Source organism: Dromiciops gliroides, chromosome 2, assembly GCF_019393635.1.
Source record: "Dromiciops gliroides isolate mDroGli1 chromosome 2, mDroGli1.pri, whole genome shotgun sequence".
Classification (NCBI taxonomy): Eukaryota; Metazoa; Chordata; class Mammalia; order Microbiotheria; family Microbiotheriidae; genus Dromiciops; species Dromiciops gliroides.
This window is the reverse complement of record NC_057862.1, coordinates 385,680,091-385,700,588: the sequence shown is the minus strand read 5'-3', so window position 1 is coordinate 385,700,588 and position 20,498 is coordinate 385,680,091. Positions and strand designations below refer to the sequence as shown.

The 20,498-nt window shown below is 43.0% G+C and overlaps 1 protein-coding gene across 1 annotated transcript; it reads right to left on the bottom strand.

The window, feature by feature from the left end:
• Positions 1–410: 410 nt before the first annotated feature.
• LOC122742144 (prostaglandin G/H synthase 1-like) lies at positions 411–19,049 on the bottom strand. Its single transcript, XM_043986187.1, has 9 exons — positions 18,935–19,049; positions 18,631–18,771; positions 17,663–17,806; positions 16,304–16,485; positions 12,455–12,538; positions 11,649–11,895; positions 8,480–8,766; positions 4,177–4,324; positions 411–1,343 (listed from the first exon to the last, which is right to left on the bottom strand). The coding sequence occupies exons 2-9, from the start codon at positions 18,647–18,649 to the stop codon at positions 1,018–1,020; spliced, it is 1,437 nt and encodes a 478-aa protein (XP_043842122.1). The 5' UTR covers positions 18,650–18,771; positions 18,935–19,049; the 3' UTR covers positions 411–1,017.
• Between the last annotated feature and the right edge of the window lie 1,449 nt (positions 19,050–20,498).

The following is a 20,498-nucleotide window of genomic DNA, read 5'->3' as shown; positions in this document are numbered from 1 at the left end:
TGACAGAGAGGTGATTGAATGAACTCAGGGTACAGAGTAAAATATATCCTTTTTAGACACACCCAATATGGGGATTTGTTTTGCTTGACTGTGTATTTGTTATGACAGCTGTGCTTTTCTTTCTTTCTTTCTTTTTAGTGGCAGCAGAAGTGAGAGAGAGAAAAATAGATTTTTGTTCATCAAAAAACCTTAAAGCACTATGATCAACATGGGCAAATCAGAGAGGCTTAGAAGTAAAATATCATTCGCCTCCCATTATATAGAAAAGTTATAGAAATAAAGCAGCACAGGGCAAGGCACATGGTGACATATCTACACCTGTTTCTAGGGTTAAGAAGGCAGTGAAGGAGATCCAAGTTAGCAGGAGACAAGCAGGAAGCAACTTTAAAAAGACAATTTTATTAGCCTTAGGTGAGGACCCAGAACCTCCTGGGAAATCTAGGGCGAGGGAAGAGGGGGTACTGTCAGAGAAGTGCAAGTCAGCTGTTCCCTCTGCCCATCCATAGCCACTATCACCAAAACATAAACAGTCTCCCAGAAATCTACAATACAAACAAGGTAGGCTGGACCCGAGAGCCATAAAAAGATCCCACCTCCCTAACTTCCCCCAGCAACCTCGCTCCAGGTCTGAGGCAAAAGGTGTTTCTTGGGCCCCAAGCTCATTGAAAAGTCCTTCCTTAGGTGATCAAAGTTGTCATAGTGACTCATTTGGAGAGGACAGAGGAAATCAGTGCTTTAGAGAACCCAATTAGGATCTGGGGGTTCCAGAAAGCCAGCCAGTATTCTGGAATGTCTATCAGAAACCAAATCTCCAGAGGACTAACCAAGAAATCCAATATTCTGAAATTGTAGCTAAGAGTTAAGTGCTCCAGAACATCTGGTAAAACCAACTAAGGACCCAATACTCTAGAACATGAAATCCAGCACCCAAATTCCAGATTGCACAGTAGGAACCACACACAGCCTTCTGGAATGCCAATGCTTCTCTCACAACTCAGTAGATGGCTTCTCCACTTTCTAATTCCCTGCTTGGTCTGTGTCAGGCACACGGAATGAGACATAGGGACATGTTTTGACATTGAGACAAACCAGCTTCTTCAACGTGGCTGTCTTGACAATGTTGAAGCCAGTCTCACCACCAAATGTGCTTGGCTTCCAGTATTCAGGAGAGCAAATGGGGTTCCCCAAGAGTCCCTTGAGGGAGAAGGGGGCCCCAATCTCCACCATGCTCTCCCCAAAGATAGAGTTGGGGAAAGATTTTTCTAGAAGTAAGCCTGGGTAGAACTCCAAGGCATCAATGTCTCCATACAGCTCCTCCAGTTCTGCCGATTTCTCCTTCTCTCCTACAAAGAGGGAAAAGGAGAACAAATCAGATCAACTCCTCCCCCTACCCTGGAAATAAGTATCTGCCCAGAGTAACACTGGGAAGTGACCTTCCTATTCACCCTTAGAGACATTGTGGTGTATCAGAAAGAACAATAGACTTGAGATCAGACAATTTGGTGAAGCAGTGAGTAGAGTGTCAGACTTAGAATCAAAGTCCTAAATTAATCTCAGATGCATAGGAGCTGTGAGAATCTGAGAAAGTCACTTAACCACTCTCAGTCTGTTTCCTCATCTGTATAATGGAAATAATCATAGAACCTACCTCACAGAGTTGTTCCAGGGATCAAGTGACATGGTAAGTATAAAGCACTTTGTCAACCTTAAAGTGCTATATAAATGTAAACTAGTATCATCATCATTGTCACCATCATCTTAGCTCTGTCACTTATGGGCCATGTAACATTGGGCAGGACACTCAATATAGAGGTAGCATCCGATAGTGGCTACAGCTTAGCCTTTGGAGTCAGGAAGATCTGGGTTACAATCCTGCTTCAGACATCCACTAATTGTTACCCTGGACAAGTCATTGAACCTCCATGTGTCTTATTTTTCTCATCTGTAAAATAAGACGGTTGGACTCAATGGCATCTAAGGACCCTCCCAGCTCTAAACCTATGATTCTATGAGCCCTGTAGTTTCTTCTTTTGAAAAGTAAGGACAACACCAGCGCTTCCTTTAAAATAAGAATCTTAGGCTAAGACAAGGACCAAAGGTCCAAATGAGGGATGGGATTTTTGGTGGGAAAGCACACCATGGGCAACAGATAACATGAACAAAAACATTCTTGTTTTCAAGAAAGCTTCAAATGAACAATACGTAGGAAGTTGTTCAAATCTATTGTCGAACAAATGTATCAATAGTTAGAAATTGAATATCAACGAATAAACTTGACTCTGACTACTACAAAGAGAATTGGAGCTAGTCAGGTGCTAAGAGAGACAAAAAAGAATGTATAGAGAAAAGGATGATGAGAAGAGTACCCTGTGTTTCAAGCTAGCCCAGTCCACTCAAGGACCAATCAAGTTCAGTTGGACTCAGAGTCCAATTCACTGGATAACTCCAAAATCAGGCTATTCACTAAATGACTACATAAGATTGTAGAAAATGCTTAAATCACCAAGCATCCAAGATACTCTGAGTCCCAGGGCCATGACTGGACTCAAAGAGAAGCCAAGAGCTAAAAGTGAAGGTCATATAAGGTAAAGGGTTCTAAAAGTTCTTGAAAAAGCAAAAATCATCACCTTCCCTGCTGTGGAGTTCAGGTGCCATTCCTAGGGACCATGTGGAAATTTAGAATGAGCCACATCTAACAAATCACTGGGTTAAGGACACATCATTGACAGCTGATACAGAGCTCCATGGATATACTAAAGAATGGATACACTGCTCATTTGAAGGAAGGACAACTTGGAGCTTTCTAGAGACTCAGGTAGAGGAGACTTGGGGTGGAGCCTCCTCTTTTTTGTATTTTATTTCCTTTGGTACAGAACCTTGTGAGCACTCCAAGGCCTGGAGATCTACAGCCATACCAGCAGAGAGGGTGCACCCTAGAGAGGTAGTTCCTGACAACAGGAGAAAGTGCCAGCTTGGAGCAATTCAACAATCACCAGGAGAAAAGAGCCAAAGAAAGGTTAGCACTGAAGCAGGAATCGGCATCAGAGAGATCACAAAAATCAAGCTCAGTTCATTGATGTGGATATGTCAACATGAGTGAAATGTAACATGGCTAATGAGCAATCTTGTAAAAACTGGTCTACATCCCAATGGGGCTTGAATATTAGCTTCTCACATGAGCCTCCCACAGGAACTCTGTTCTGGTCAGTCTGGTGTTCACTGTCATTCTCTTGGATTTATCATGCATGGCTTCCCTCAAACAGGAGTAAATTACCTCTCCTATTCCCAATTCCTGTCTGTACTTTCAGTACTTCTCTTACTTCCTTCACCCTTTTGAGGGGAGGAACCCTAGGCTGCAGCCCAAAACAGATGTGTCTCAACAGGAGCCAGGGTGAAGGTGATGAGCTACTGAATGGAGAGTAGGGAGCCCAATATTCTGATGAGCAGCCAGGCTTCCCTGGCAATGAATCTGGCATTCTAGCAGATGGATAGAGTACAGAACTAGAAATCCAGGGAGCTTCTGTGATTCCTAGCAGCAGTTTCCTGTAGTATTCATACTAGACAAATAGAACAGATTACTAATGCTAGTAGTGGTGGTAGTGGTGGTGGTGGTGGTGGTGGTAGTAGTAGTAGTAGTAGTAGTAGTAGTAATGGTAGTAGCAGCAGCAACAGTAGTAGTAGTAGTAGTAGTAGTAGTAGTAGTAGTAGTAGTAGTAGTAGTAGTAGTAGTAGTAGTAGTAGTATCTCCCCTAAAATCTTCATTTTGAGTCTCCATTGTGATTCAAGGTGACCCTGGGCATGAAAGGCCAAGTCCCTAAGACACAAGTATTTGTGGGTCCTATACCAAGTTGGAAAGGCTTCAATTATGTTCCCAGTAATACCATCCATCTGTTGTCCAAGGACCAGCCTATCTAAATATGTCATCAAAATTTTGCCATGGAAACTGTATACTAAAGGATAAAGAGGCTAGCACCTCTCCCCACCACTCCCAAACAAGAAAGGATCCTTGAAGTATTACTATTCTCAGAGTAGTATTGTTAAATTTCACCCTTATTCTCACAGTCTCCCTCTCCTTCAATCTATTCCAATGCCCAGCCCACAACATGAAGTCCTCCTCTTGCCAGACAAGAAACATGGGGTCAGAGGCTGAAGCAAGCCAGAGTAGGTGCCACTGACCTGTGAGCTCCTCAAAGGAGGTGTAGGGTATCAAGCCAAATCGTTTGCGGTATTCATTGAAGGACTGAAACCTCAACTCTCGTGACTTCTTAATGGTGGTCACAGCCACATTTAACATTTCCTCGTGGAGGTTGCTGACCCCACCGATCTGGGAAAGAAGAGGCACAGCCACGTGATAGCCAGAAAGGGGCTATATCCAAGCTTTAAAAAGCAATCTGTAATCTGTGATTTTGGTTCATTAAAATGAAGTTAGTGACTAAGGTACCGATTGTGACTATTTATTCCTATGTATAGGAGAACTCATAAGATCTAAAACTGGAAGGAACCTTAGGGACCATCTAGTCTGACTTTGGCAGCAAAATGGCACAGTGGATAGCACGCCAGGCCTGGAATCAGGAAAACTTGAGTTCAAATTCAGCCTCAGACACTTACAAGTTGTGTGATTCTGGAGAAGTCACTTAATTCTGTTTGACTCAGTTTCCTCACCTGTAAAATGAACTGGAGAAGGAAGTGGCAAACTACTCCAGCATCTTTGCCAAGAAAACCCCAAATGTGGTCACCAAGAGTTGGACATGACTGTAACAACTGAACAACAATCTGACCTGTTCTTCCCCTTTCTATACATGGGGAAACTGAGACCCAGGAAGGTTAATGGACTTCTCCAGACTAGCTGAAAATGAGAGAGTTGGGATTTGAAAACCTGAATTTTCGGATTCCACTTCCAGACTCTTTTCCATTTTACACTGTCTATAAGGAGGAAATTCATCAGGTGAAAAGTGTCAGTGATTTTCCTACAGAAAACTATTTCCCCTTATTTTTAAAAGCATGGAGGGGGGGGGACAGCTAGATGGTGCAGTGGATAGAGCATTGGCCCTGGATTCAGGAGGACCTGAGTTCAAATCTGGCCTCAGACACTTGACATACCATCTGTGTGACCCTGGACAAGTCACTTAACCCTCACTGCCCTGCAAAAAATCAAAAAGCATAGGGGAATAGAAGAGCATCCCCTTTTTCAGTTACCTGTACCATTAGGGAGCCTATCTATTGGGACTGCAAAGATAGAAGTCAGAAGCAAGAAACCACCAGCTACATCTACCTGGTGTTGGCATTTTAACTGCAGGTGAAATAGCCAGAAGCCAATAAAAGCAGCTAGGTGGCACAGTGAATAGAGCACCAACCCTGGAGTGAAGAAGACTGCAGTTCCAATCTGGACTCAGACACTTAATGTTGCCTCAGTTTCCTCAACTATAAAATGAACTAGAGAAGGAAATAGCAAACCAATCCAGTATCTTTGCCAAGAAAACTGCAACTGGTGTCACAAAGCATCAGATATGACTGAACAGCTACAATAAATGCCATGGGACTGGACTTGAAAATCAGACGTTTTGGGAAAATCATATGTTTAGATCTGGAAGGGACCTAACAGGTCATCTAATTCAGCCTTTTCTTATAGACACATGAGTAAACTGAGGTTCACAGGGAGGTATACAAGACATAAGTGAATTTGAATCTAGGTTATAAAAATAATAACAATTACGATTACAATAATAATAGCTGGCATTTATATACTACCTTAAGGTTTGCAAAAACATTTTGCGAATATTATCTCATTTATTCTTCACAATAACTCTCAGAGATAGGTGCTATTTATGATCCCTTTTTTCCATTTGGGGATACTAAGGCAGGCAGCCATTAAGTGACTTGCCCAGGGTGACACAGCTAGCTAATATCTGAGTCCAAATTTGAACTCAAATCCTCCTGACTCCACATCCAGCAATCTATTCACTGCACCACCAAAATCTACCATATACTCCATTCCAGTGATGTAATAATTTTTAATGTTGTAATTTGGGCAATTTCTGGGAGAAAAAGGTAGAATTTAGATTTGGACTAACATACTGCTTGGAAGCCTGCAGCATACAAATCACTTTCTCATATGTTAGGTCTATCTATCTCACAGGATTGCTACAATGAAAGCTACTGGTAAACCCTAAAGTCAAATCAAATGGGGGGTATTCTTACTTCATTTAACCTTCTTATTCATTATTCTCTCCATTTTTACAGATGAGGAAACTGAGGTTCAGAGAGGGGAAGCCCAAGGACTCTAACCCGGGTTTTATAGAATGATAATATTTAAGTGTTAGAAGGTATTGAGGAAGTCATCTCACCCAAAGGCCTTCCTTGGATAGACAAGTCTTTGGGACCCTGAGAGTGACCTGTCCAAGGACACATAAGTAGTAAGATGAGATTTCAACCCATGTCCTCTCACTCCAAATCCAGCACCTTTTCTACACTGCCATTTTTCAGGGCATAGCTACATATTTTAATTTCCTTTCACAGGATTTCATTTTAGGAGCATCTTGTTTATTTGGAGCAATGTCATGGTACCATTGTTCTACAGACTAATGAATATTGCTGCTGGTGGCATTATAATGCCTACAGAGCAATTCTCCCTTTTCTCCTTCCCATGTACCTTTTTTTTGGGGGGGGGGCAATTGGGGGTAAGTGACTTGCCCAGGGTCACACAGCTAGTAAGTGTCAAGTGTCTGAGGCCAGATTTGAACTCAGGTACTCCTGAATCCAGGGCTGGTGCTCTATCCACTGCGCCACCTAGCTGCCCCTCCATGTATCTTTTTTAACACCAAACCCATGATTGTATTGGTATGAAGAGCTCCCAGTGAGAAGATTCCCTCTGCAAACACAGATGAGCATCTACTCTGCAACCTCCCTTTGCCTGGGAGCACTGAAAGGGTCAGTGCCTTGCCCAGGGTCATACAGCCAGTGGGTGTCAGGGAAGGGCCTTGAACTCAGGTCTACCAGACACCAAAAGGCAGCTCTTCAGCTGCTCCACCACAACTGTTGGGAGCCAGAAACTGGGAGTCTGAATTTACTGGCTCCTAGGTCTTACACTGCAATTAGGATCTGCTGCCACCTGGTGGATGAGGCTGGTAGCACCTGGTTTTGGCTTTTATGGAACCAACAGCTAGTTTTCCCATAAACAAAAATCAGTCGATCAGTCAACCAACAATAACAGTTCTCATCGATATCAAGACTTCTTAAACTGTGACCCCATATGTGCTTGTGTAACTCAATGTGGGGGTCACGAAAAATTTGGCAATAGTAAAAAGTTATGTATAGGTAACTTGGGGTCATGTAAACATTTTTCAAGTGAAAACCAATCTCAAATGGAAAAATTGTTAAGAAGCCCTTTCCTATAGAGTGCTTTATACTTTGCAAAGTACTTTACATTTGTTAACTCATTTTAGCTGAACAACAATTCTGGGAAGTAAGTGCTATGTATTCCTTCAATTCACAGAGAAAACTGAGGCTGATCTGGGTTAAGTGATGCCCACCATAGGGAGCAAAACTCTGAGGCAGGATTTTAACTCATGTCTTCCTGACTCTAAATCTTATGTTTTATCCACTGTACAATTCACCTGTTACCAGCAAGATTTGGTAAGGTAGTAAATAGATTGATAGATTAGGATCAGGAAGACCTAAATTTGATTCCTGGTTCAGACACTGTGTGTCCTTCAGCAAGTCACTTCACCTTCCTTTCAGCCTCAGTTTTCTCATCTGTAAAATGAGGGTCATAAATTTGTTATTTAGGCGTCTCCAACTCCGGATGACCCCATTTGGTGTTTTCTTGGCAAAGATTCTGGAATACTTTGCCATTTCCTTCTCAAGCTCATTTTATAGATGAGGAAACTGAGGCAAACATGGTTCAGCCAATTACCCAGAGTTACACAGCTAATAAGCACCTGAAGCCAGATTTCAACTCAGGAAGGTGAGTCTTCCTGATTGCAGGCCTGGCACTCTATCTCCTGCACCACCTAGTTGCCCTAAGTGATCAACATCACCAACTTAGCAGGGTTGTTATGAGGATCAAATCAGACAACATGGGTCAAATGTTTTATAAACCTTAAAGTGTTATATAACTGAGATATATTATTATTGTTGTTGTTATTATTATTTTTATCATATGAATGGCACTGTGCACTAGAAATACAAGTATAGAGAATGAGAGCATCCTTATTCCTGAAGAGCTAAGTCAATAAATAACTTCTTTCCCAGCCAACTCTGCTTTAAAAATAAACAGAATCTATTGAAATAGGTTTCCAGATTGAAACAACCTCCACTTGTATCCTAAACCATAGATGCTTTTGACAGAGCCAGGATTCAAAGTTAAATCAAATCTTCTGAATCCACTGCCATTGATTTTTTCCATGGCTGCCTCACTTTGGTCATGGTGGAATTGGGAAGGGAGAAAGAGAATGAGGGTCACCCTGGTCCAGGGACTTACCTGGCCTGCCCTCTGCCGAGAGAAGGCATCCACCAGGGCTTCCACACCATAATCCAAAAGCATGGAGGTATTGAACATAAACTGTTTATAGCTGTATTTGTGGTGTCCCACTACAAAGGAGTCAGGCATGAGTGGGTGCCAGTGGTAGAGATGGTTAAACTCCACAGAGATTCGGTTTTGATATTGAAAATTGCTTTCAAAGAGCAGTTCAGGGTCAAACTTCAACTTCAAGTGGTAGCTACTGAGGTGCTGCACATAGTCCTCAATGACAATCTTGATGGTCTCCCCTGGAGGATGGATGAGGACAGAAGGATCAGAAGAGGGAGAAACAACAGGTCATGGCTCCTTTCTCCCTTTCTTGAACTGAGCTCATTCATGCATGGGGTAGTGTTTAGAGAGGTAGGGAAATGTCATACAAAAAGTACAAGATTTGGGGAGTCAGACAACCTAAGCTCACATCCATGGTCTGCTACTTACTACTTCTGGGACCTTTAATAAATTCCTTGATAGTCAGGCCCCAATGTTTTTATCTATAAAAGGAGAGGGTGGGACTAGGTGATCTCTAAAATCTCAAATCTATGATCCTTTCTGGGGACTTCAGGTCCTCCTGACCCCTCAAATTCCCTAAAAGGCTCAAGAAATAGAGCCTTTGAGGGTCTCAGGCCCCATCATATAAGAGGAAACCAACCCCAGTCTCAGAGAAGGTAAAACACTTTTTAGCTGATAAGGAAATTGAGATGAAATGATGCCCTCAGTCGTGTAAATAGACTCAAATAATATCACAGCTGTGTTGAACCTCATCTGATGTTTGAATTTTGAAAAGGGGGTTATTGAGATCCATAGAGGTTATGGGATTTGCCCAAGGTGATACAGGAAATAAGCAGCATAGATGGCTATTTGTTACATGGGGTTTGTTTTTCTTATGTTTAATTTTTCAGTAATGGAGTAGGAAGGTCAATGGAGGAAAAGGAAATATTTGTTCATTGAAAAATACAATAAAATTTAGAAATAAACGTCACAGGAATCAAACCCAGGTCCCCTGCCTCCAAAGGCCAGCATTCTTTCCATGCCACTACACTACCCATTTATTATCTATTCACACTTTTAGCCAAACACAGAAGAAACTCTTAGAGCCCCAGAATGGGTGCCAAGAGTTTTAATCACAGTTTGCTATCTGGTTTGCTGAGTGACCCTTACCCAGTTATTTGAGGTCTCTGCTATCTAGGAGCTCCTAGCAATGAAATAGGACTGACTATCCTGAAACACAGAGACCCTAGCTGGGGGGAGTAGAAGAAGATGGGAAGGGGGTGGGGAAGATAGACATGGATATAGGACTACTAGAGATCACTCAACCCCTGCTCGGCCAATTATCTTGCATCTTTTCCTCTGCCTGGACTTTTCCTGTCCCTCCTCCAAGGCATCTGTGGTGAATCATACTAATTCTAGTTGACATAAGTCCCCACCCTATAACCTCCCCCTAGCGAAGCCTATCTGTTCAAGGGGACAGGAACTGGTGAGTCAGAAGGGAAGGGGGGAGAGAGGGTCACCAGAGTAATGTCAGGGAGGGCCCTTCAGGATGACTGAGCAGGAAATGATCTGACATTCAGGCAACACTGGCCCCCAACCTCAGGGATATCCAGCCCCTGAATCATCCCTGTCTCTTTGCCCTGGCTACAAGAAGCAAGCAGGTGGGAAACCTTCAAAAGGACTCAGTTGAGTCACTCTTGGTTGGAGGGCCTCACACAATATGCCACATAGCTTGGGAGAGAGGATGGAATTCCTCACCAGGGCCTTCCTCTCTCCTGGCAGGGGTGGTTTGTGGGGACGCAGGAGCCTCTTCCAGCTGGAGGGGTGGATTTTGAAGTGGTATGAACTCTGAAGAGCTTATTAAATTTGAGTATAAAAGCCTCATGCTCAACAGCTATGGCTGATATCTTAAGGTTAACTTGTACCCCATAGGGTGTTTTTTTTTCTCATTTTCATCTGGAAAGAATTTATTTCAAATGTCCACAGTGTTACTTTATATATCAATAGTGATCAGTGCTTCATAAATTTAAACAAATCTTGTGATGTTATTCTTCTGGGAAGCTTGTGAATGTATAAAGTATTTGTCCTATTAATCCCTTTGCCCTCTGCTTTATGATTATGCCCACCTTCTATCTACTCTGTGCAGATCTTGCATGTATCTAGTTATTTTCATGTTTTTACCTCCATTAAATTTTGAGGGTCCATGTTTTTGCCTTTCTTTGGGTTCCCCTTGGCACAATGCCTGGCACATAGCTGGCATTTGATAAATCTTTATGACCAGCTAACTTGTAAATAAAAAAGGCTATGATAATCTACATGTATTTAGCTAATGTCATAACTAAGGAAGATTAATTCAAAAATGTACTAATTAGGAAGAAGAGGGAAAGCTAGAGTCATGGATTTAATTCACTGACTTATCTAAACTGAGCTGAACTTCCCCTGGGCAAGGATTGTAGTGGTAGCCAGGAGAGACCCTGACCAATAAGAACTTCAAATTTTCCTAGGGAAATAGGAGCAAATGGCATTCTAACACTGGGATCCTAAGGACTATGTCCCTTGGCTTAGTGCCCTAGAGGCAGGGCTGGCTAACACAGGATAATGGGGAAAAGGAATGGGGTTTCTATGATAGCTAGCATTTATATAGCACTTCAAGGTTTTCAAGCACTTGACAAATATTTTCTCATTTTATTCTCACAACAATAACCTTGGGAGGGAGGTGTCATTATGATCCCCATTTTGCAGATGAGGAAAGTGAGACAGACAGAGGTTAAGTGACTTGCCCAGAGTCATATAACCAATAAGTATCTAAGGCCAGTTTTGAGCTCAGTTCTACCTGACTTGTGTCTAGTGATCTTTCCACTGTACCACCTACCTAAAAGGGAGCTCCACCCATAAAATGTTAGAAAATAGAACCTTGAATGTCAACAGTGGAAGAGGCCTTAGAAATCTAGGCAAGTGAGGCCTAGGTGCTTACCAAAGATCACAGAGCTAGTACTGGTATATAGCCAAAACTCAACTCAAGACCAGTGTCTTTTGTTCATCATGTTCCCCAGCACTGCTGCTCCCAAGGGCAGGCTTTGGGGAGAGGAGCCTAAGACATAGCCTTGAGGAATCTGGACCTAGGCACAGATCTATCCCTCACCTATAAGGATGAGTCTGGTCGTCTGAAAGAGCTGCTCATCATTCCAGGTGGGGTGCTCAGCTTGCAAGAGGTCGCAGACACGGTTGTGTTCCCGAAGCCAGATAGTAGCATACATCATGAGGCCTGGGAGCAGCCCAAACATCTCCTGGCCCACAGCCATCTGGTGAGCTTCAGGCACATTTGGGGGGTACTTCATGGATGCATGAGTCTCAGCCACTGATGGCGGATACATCTCCCCATCCACCATCTACGAGAGAGTCAGAGGACTCAATCACCCACGGAAGGTCAGAGCTTATATCCTCCTGACAAATGGCCTTGTAGCCCTTTCCATTGACAGGGAATTCAATATCTCCCAAGGCAGCCAGTCCCATTGCTGGACAATTCTGATGATTAAGAAACCTCATGGTGAGCTTGAATCTGTCTTTGTTAACTATTGAAATTTCTGTCCCATGTGATGGCCTTGCAGGGATTTGGAGTCAGTTGTAATGTACCCTCTCCACCCAGCAGGCCACCCTGCCCCTCTTCCTACCCCTGAAACCACTTCATCCCTTCATTCTACTTACTGCACTCTCAAAGCCAATGCTTCATGGAGTATGGAAAGGGGTAGGGAAACCTAGGCTCATCAGGCATCTCCACCTCCCAGCTGAATGCCTCTCACCCAAGGCATATCCAAAAGAAAGGAAGTCCTTTGCACTCTGGTAGAATGATCACACACACCCACCCTATACCAAACCCTCTGCACCTCCTTCTGGCCATTACAGGCCAGGCAAGGGCTCAGATTTTATTTTGCAGAACCCCAAGACTACCTGAAACTTGAGCTTTCCATCCTTAAAGAGGCGGAGTTGGTGTTGGCGCTCCAGATTGTCTCCATAAATGTGGCCAAGGTCCACCTAAGGAGAGCAGAGGGGACTCACTTAACTTGCCTCTAAATTAGGACTTTGGAGGGAAGTGAGCTCAAAATATAGTCACTAAAGCCAAGGCAAGGGATAGAGTAGATGGCCCAATAAAGATTCTTCCAACCTTAAGGATCTGCAGAACCCTAGGTACAACAGATATGTCTAGGCCAGGAGACCTAGTTCTTGGGGTGAACCACCAGCTCCAGACCTCCCAGGACAACAGGCAAGCCTCAAGACCCAGAGAGCCCTGTGCAAAAAAGCCAGTGACCAGGCCACTGGTCCCAGAGCAAGAAGCTTGGGACAGTGCCCCTTGCACCCCAGGAGCAGAGCTCAATTCTAAAAGTCATGAAATAGGCTGGAAATTAAGCAAAACAAACAAACAAACAAAAATCCCTTGCCACAGAAAACTACTATGGCAACAGAGAAGGTAAAAAACTCAGAAGCAGGACAACAATGTCAAAACACCTACATGCAAAGTATTAAAGAGAAATACAAGTTGATCTAAAGCCCTGAAAGCCCACCTAGAAGAGCTCAAAAAGGATTTTGAAAATCAAATAAGAGGGTAGAAGAAAATGGGAAAAGAAATGAGAGTGATACAAGTGTATCATGAGAAAAGAGTCAACAACTTGGAGAAAAGAAAACAATTCCTTAAAAATAAAATTGTCTAGAGTGATCTCTCAGAACTCATGATATGATTGATCCAAAAAACCCTCTAAATAATGCCATAGGACAATTCTGGGAGCAGCAGAACCCACAAAAGAAAGTGCTGAGATTATTTTCCAGTCAAAGATGGCTTTAAAGGTTGGCAGAAAGGGGCTTCTGCGCCAGTGCAGGAATGGAACCCAACCCTGAGGTCACGCTGACACAGATCCAGTCCCAGGTAGGCCTCGCCAGAGAAAGAGACTCCCAGAGCCTTTGAATCAGCTGTAGTGCTAGTGTCATCTGGAACTAAGCTCACGGTCTTTTGAGAGAGCTGAGTGGTTGGCTGTGGGGAGATTACAGGGGTCTCTGCTGGCACTGAGGTGAAACTTGGGTGTTTCATCCATACTTGGAACCAGGAAGTAGACTTGAGTGGCAGTGGCCCAGGTTGGGGAGGGGAATAGGCTTGTCAAAGCTAATAGCCACAACACACAAAGTTTTGCTGCCTGGTTAATTAGCAAGTTGGCCTGGGGTTATCTACTGACCAGAGAACAAGCCAGGCTAGTGAAGAACATGCCCCTCCTTAAACACCATCTTAGACCCCCTGAAGTTTGGGACAATACATCCTGGAAGTAGTACCCCACTCTAAGAAAGAGTTAAAAGTCAAATAAAAGGCTGTCAAGAAGAAAAATAGAATTGGCCAAATGTAAAAGGAGGTATTGAACTGAACTGAAGAAAATAATTCCTTAAAAATTATCATGTGGCAAATAGAAGCCGATGACTCTATGAGACATCAAGGATAAATAAAACAAAATCAAAAGAATGAAAAAAATAGAAGAAAATGTAAAATACCTCATTGGAAAAAATAACTAATGTGGAAAATAGATCCAAGAAAGATAATTTAAGAATATTGACTACCTGAAAACCATGATCAAAAAAAGAGCCTGGATAGCATCTTTCAAGAAATTATCATGGAAACCTTACCTGATATCCTAGAACCAGAGGGTAAAATGACATTCAAAGAGATCCCAAAATAAAAACTCCAAGCAATATTATAGCTAAACTGCAGATCTCTTGAGTCAAGGAGAAAATAATGCAAGCAGCCAGAAAGAAACAATTCAAATATCAAGGAGTCACAGTCAGGATTACACAGGACTTAGCAGCTTCCTCATTAAAGAATGGATTGGGGGAAGCTAGGTGGCACAGTGGATAGAGCACCAGCCCTGGAATCAGGAGGACCTGAGTTCAAATCTGGACACAGACACTTAACACTTACTAGCTGTGGGACCCTGGGCAAGTCACTTAACCCAATTGCCTCACAAAAAAAAAAAAGATTGGAGGGCTTGGAATATGATATTCAAAAAGGTAAAGGAGCTAAGATAACAACCAAAAGTCAACTACCCAACAAAACTGAGTATAGTTTTATAGTCTTTCGGGGGGGCGGGGAATGGCTATCCAATGAAATAGGAGACTTTCAAACTTTCCTGATGAAAAGACCAGAGATGAAAAGAAAATTTGGCTTTCAAATACAAGACTCAACTGAAGCATAAAAAGGTAAACAGGAAAGAAAAAACAACCACATGTTATTCAATAACATTAAACTGTTGACATCCCTAGATGGGAAGATCATATTTGGAACTCTTAAGAATTATATCTCTCTTAGGGCAATTAGAAAGAGTACATCTAGACAGAGGGTGTGGATATAAGTTGACTTTGATGGAATAAAAACCTGAGGAGTCTGATAGAAAGTAAGCTGTCTGAGGGCAGGGACTGGGTTTTTGGTTTTGTATCCCCAGAGCCTAATGTGCCTGGCACATAATATATGATATACTAATAAGTAGTATACATAATATACTAAATGCTTATTGATTGGTTGGAATTTGTGATGCAGAAGAGTACATATGAACACATATAGACACACACAGACATACATATACACAAATACATGGACAAAAGCCTATACATGTGTATACATACAACGCATACACACGTGCATATACACGCACACATACTCATGCATGCTTGCACACATGTAAACGTATACATTGCACACATATACAGAAAAGTAGAGCCTGGAGAAGGTAAAGTAATTTGTATTTGTATTGTTTTTGTTTTTGTTTTTTTTTTTTGCAGGGCAATAAGGCTTAAGTGACTTGCCCAGAGTTACACAGCTAGTAAGTGTTAAGTGTCTGAGGCTGGATTTGAACTCAGGTCCTCCTGAATCCAGGATTGGTGCTTTATCCACTGGTCCACATGGCTGCCCCAAATTTGGAATCTCTAGCCTCATTATCATTATCAAGTCACATTTCTATAAGACTTTGGTCTACAAAGCCCTCTTTCTACAACCACTTGAGATAAGTAGGCACTTTGTAAGGATTATTAGCCCATTTCACAAATGAAGCAATTCCACAGAAAGATGAAGTGATTTCATTTAGATCATATATTTAGAGCACTGAATCTGGAGTCAGAGTCTGTTAGTTCCCACCTGAGTGATCTTGGACAAGTGCCTTGCCCTGTCTAATCCTCAATTTTATCATCTATAAAATTAAATAAAAAACCTAAGAACTCTTCCAGTTCTCAATATTATGAATATATATCACATCTACAACTCAAGCACAGGTCTCAGGGCCATAGATTTAGACTTGACCTCAAAGCTCACCTAGTCTTAACTCCCTCATTTTGCAGACAGAGAAACTGAGGCCTCAAGAGGGGTTCTTAGATCACACAGGTAGGAAGGAGTAGAGTCAGGATTCAACCCCAGGTTTTCTGACTCCAAATTCCACACTATTCCCACTACACCACACTGTTTCCCTGTTTTCTGACTCCAAAGATTTCTCCCACTTCAAAAGGGAATTTGATGATCAAGTCCATTCCCTTTGTTTTCCAACTGTGGAAACTGAGACCACAAGGTGACAAATTCAGTTCCTTTGACTACAAATGTAGAGCTCTTTACATTAATTCTTGCTATATTATATATATATATGTGTGTATGTATATGTATGTATGTATGTATGTATGTATGTATGTATGTATGTATGAATGTTACAGGGAGTGTATTTCCCCTAGAGACAGCCCTGGAATGGATGTCAATGAGGAGAGGACTGGAGGTGGGGGGCTTACCCCATGGCCCAGGCCTTTGGTGAAGCCAGGGCCCATCTTGACAGATGTCTTGAAGAACTGATGGGTGAAGTGCTGGGCGAAGAAGGCAAACATAAGATTGGTCCCCAGAGGATCTGGCACAAACTTTCTCCGCATCAGCACACGTCGAACCAGCAAGTCTGGGTCTGGCAGCTGTTTCTTCCCTGTGAGGAAAGGAGCCAGGATGGGGTAGGCTGAGGACGTACCCATAATCCAGCCAATCAAAGGATAGTACCTGGTCTTCTATCTCCCCTTCAGTACCTCTAGGGCCCAACCCACTCCCCAATTCAACTGGGTCAGATTGGGTTAATGTATTTAAAAAGGCAACTAATCAGGAGTCTGGAAAGTTGGATTACAATCCTTTCCCTTCACTAACTCAACTATGTTTAACTTTGGGGAAGTCACTATATATAGCTGAGTCTCAGTTTCCTCATTTGTTATTGGATAAGTATTTCACCTTGTCTACTCCATAGGCTGTTCTGAGACTCAGTTGAGGGAACCACAAAATCTCACAGTTGGACAGCTCCTCAGAAGTCCTTAGTCCAAATGGCTCCAGAACATCTTCTATAGTATCCTCATGAAGGGATAACACAGGTTATACTTGTGGACTGTCAGTGAAGAGGGAAGTCACTACTTCTCAAGGCACAGCCCATTTCACTTTTGACCAATTCTGATATTTGGAGAGTTTTTCATTACACTGAACTGAAATCTACTTCTGCTATAGTTTACCTCTCCCCTCCACCTCACTCCATGCTACTAGTTTTTCCTTGGCACCAAGCAAAAATCTAATCTCCTTTTCACATGATATCCCTTCAAATACTTGAGGAACAATATCCTGTTCTCTCTAAATCTTTTCTTTTCCAGGTTAAATATTCCAAGTTTCTTCAACTGATCCTCGTACATCATGGTCTTACTATTTTTTCTGCTTATCCTCCTCAGAAACTCTATCAGATTGTCAGCATATCTCTAATAGGCAGGACCCAGAATTGAACAAAGATGGGGTTTGACCAGGGCAAAAGACAGCAAAATAACTACCTCCTTTCAGACATCTCTATTAATTGTAGTGTGGTAGAAAGAATTCTGGATTTGGAATCAGAACCCCTAGGTCTGAACTCAGACTCAGCTGCCTCTTGGCTCTGTGACCTTGAGAGAATCACTTAAGCTCCCTAAGCCTCAGTTTCTTCATCTTTAAATAAAGGTGTTGACCTGGATGATCTCTGAGGTCCTGTCTAGCTCTAAACCCTATGACCATAATATAGCCTAAGACTGAGGAAGCCCCCATCACTCAATGCTGGCCCCTGAGTTGTTGTCACTATCATTGTATCTAAGCCAAGGAATTACCTTTGAACCCCATGGGGGTTGGACAGTCTTCAGGTACAGGGGCTAGGATCCGAGTATAGAAGCTCAAATTGGAATAGGACTCCCAGCTAATGTAGCCATGTTCTGAGTTGTAGGTAGGTGGGCTGGGAATCAGGTTTGTTCGAGCTTTGGGAGGAGAGGAACAGAACATCACTTAGGTGTATAGGCCTTCAGACCACTGCCCTCAGGGATTCCCCACAGGAGAGAGAGACAGGACCCTTGTGCACATAGCAACCCAGTGGGAAGGGGAAAGGGGAGAGAGACAACCCTTGACCTCAGGAAGCTGCCCACGCTGAGAAGGAAGAGAGCCCCTCCCCTCCGGGAAAAACACTGCCCCAGTCTAAAGGGGTAGATAGGGGACATAAGGTTAAGGGGTCCCCACGGTTCTAGTCTAGCTGCTAAAAGCTTTATCTGACATCAAACTGCCCTCAGCATTTATGTCTGCTCAGCCTTATCAGATGCTGTGAATTCCTCTAACTTAGTGAAGCAGGACATCTTGGTTTGATGTTCCACAGATTAACTGCAACCTAAGGCCCAGACCCAACTCAAATTCAGAGTTCCCTTTGAAGCTGCTGTCGCTGGCACCAATATATAGTCACTCCAGACCTAGTACTTACCTACTGGCCTCCCTGGGTGAGGGGGAGTGGTGACAAATAGGGGGAGAGAATTCAAGCATTCTGGCTCTACTTACTGCTAGTCTATGTCCTAAAGTTCCTCCCAGTTTTAACATTTTAATTCCTAACACCCTATGCCCTAAGCTTTCTTCTAGCTTTAGCTTTCTAATTTCTAACATTGTTTTAAAGTGTCTTTCAGATTAAATATTATGTTCTATATCCTAACACTCAATGTTTAAAGTTCCTTTCCAGGTCCTTTCAAGTATGAGTATAAAGAAAGATGCTCATGTATGGAGATCCCTCCAAGGTATGATAGGGGCTGGAACACAGACATACCTGTAAGCACAAGCCTCATAAGTACATCTCGTAAGAAGGTAGAGTTGACAATGTTCCAGATCCAGGGAGCATGGGTCAGGATGAAATGGTAGAAGGAAGGGCTGGGGCGCAGGGCTTCACGGATTCTAGTCCATAGCTCCGCTGGTGTGGGAGTGGGGAGAAGGCAGAAATTTCATCAGATATCTCCTCCCCAGGCTCAGAGGGATGTGGAGATGCAAGAGGGCAGAAAGGACAGGAAGTCAAGGAAGGAAGGGGAGGGGAGGCAAAGAGGAGAAGGGATGGGGGCACATGGAGCAATACTCACGGGTGGTGCAGTTGGGGCCATGGTAGCCAGTTCGTGTGCAATCACACTGGTAGCGGTCTAGGCCAAAGCGCACACAGACACCTTTGTGTTGACATGGGAAGTAGCAGCAGGGGTTCACTGTGGGGAGATAGGATAAATAAGGTTTTTTTTTTTTTAAAAACATCTCTGAGGGGCAACTAGGTGGTGCAGTGGATAGAGCACTGGCCCTGGAGTCAGAAGGACCTGAGTTCAAATCCAGCCTCAGACACTTGACACTTACTAGCTATATGACCCCCTGGGCAAGTCACTTAACCCTCATCGCCTCGCAAAAAACCCCAAAACCAAAAAAAAAAGCATCTCTGAGTGCTTCATAATATACTCCCCAAATACCCACCAGTGACCAATGCCCAGAAGACTCTAAGTGCCAAAGGAGTATGTCTCCCATGTTCTCTCCTCTGACAAGTTCCACAGTGGCACTCACCCTTCCCTAACACGCATGCATAGGGTCATGGAAATTAGAGCTGAGAGGGGCTATATAGCACCTAGTCCATTTGCCTTTTTATCAATAAGAAACTCCGGCCTAGAGGGGGTTCCATGCTTTTCCCAGTGTCACAAAAATAATAAGCATCAGGATCAGGCTTCAAACCCAGGTCCTCTGACTCCAAATCTACTACAGCAGATTTCTCCCTGCCTTCTTCCCACTCAGTGCTGGGCCTTTCTGAGAAGAATTTGCCAGGGCCCCAGCTTTCCCTCTTCCCACCTCATAAACCAGCCTGACACCACCTGCTTCCCCCCTCCCCCCCTCCCCCCCCTCCCCAATATATTCAAGTGTCCAAACTATCTGAAAAGGAACCTGGTGGAACCAATCATGAGTAAAAGCACTAATCGTTTCCTCTCAGACATTTATGTTTTGTGGGTCTTTTCCTATCTGCCTGATCAATCTTTTTTTTTCTTTATAGGATCCTTGCCCATGTCATACCATTAATCATAAGTTTATACAAGAGTTCTATTATGGGCCCCTATTCTTTCTCTATCCATTTTCTCTTGCTGATCATATCAGCTTCTATGACAACAACTCATCTTTATGCAAATGACTATCACATCTATACATCCAACCCTCCTTTTCCTCTTGAAGGAGAAAGTCTGGGTGCAGTTTTGTGTCTCCAACTGCCTGTTGGATAGTTTCAGCCCGACATCCCATAAACTTCTCAAACTCAACAAGTTACTGAACAATGTCAGACCCAGTCAAGACAACTGCCTGAATAGAACCAGCCTGGTTCCCACATAATTATTCCTCCCCAAATCTAAAAACAATATACCAGAAAATAACAAATGTTGAAGGAGGTGTGGGAAAATTGGGACACTAATGCACTGTTGGTGGAGTTATGAACTCATGCAACCATTCGGGAGAGCAATTGGGAACTATGCCCACAGGCTACAAAACTGTGCCTACACTTTGACCCAGCAATACCACTGCTACGTCTGTATCCCAAAGAGATCGAAAACAAAAACGGAATGACCTACATGTCCAAAAATATTTATAACAGTTCTTTTTGTGGTTACAGAGAATTGGAAATTGGGGGAA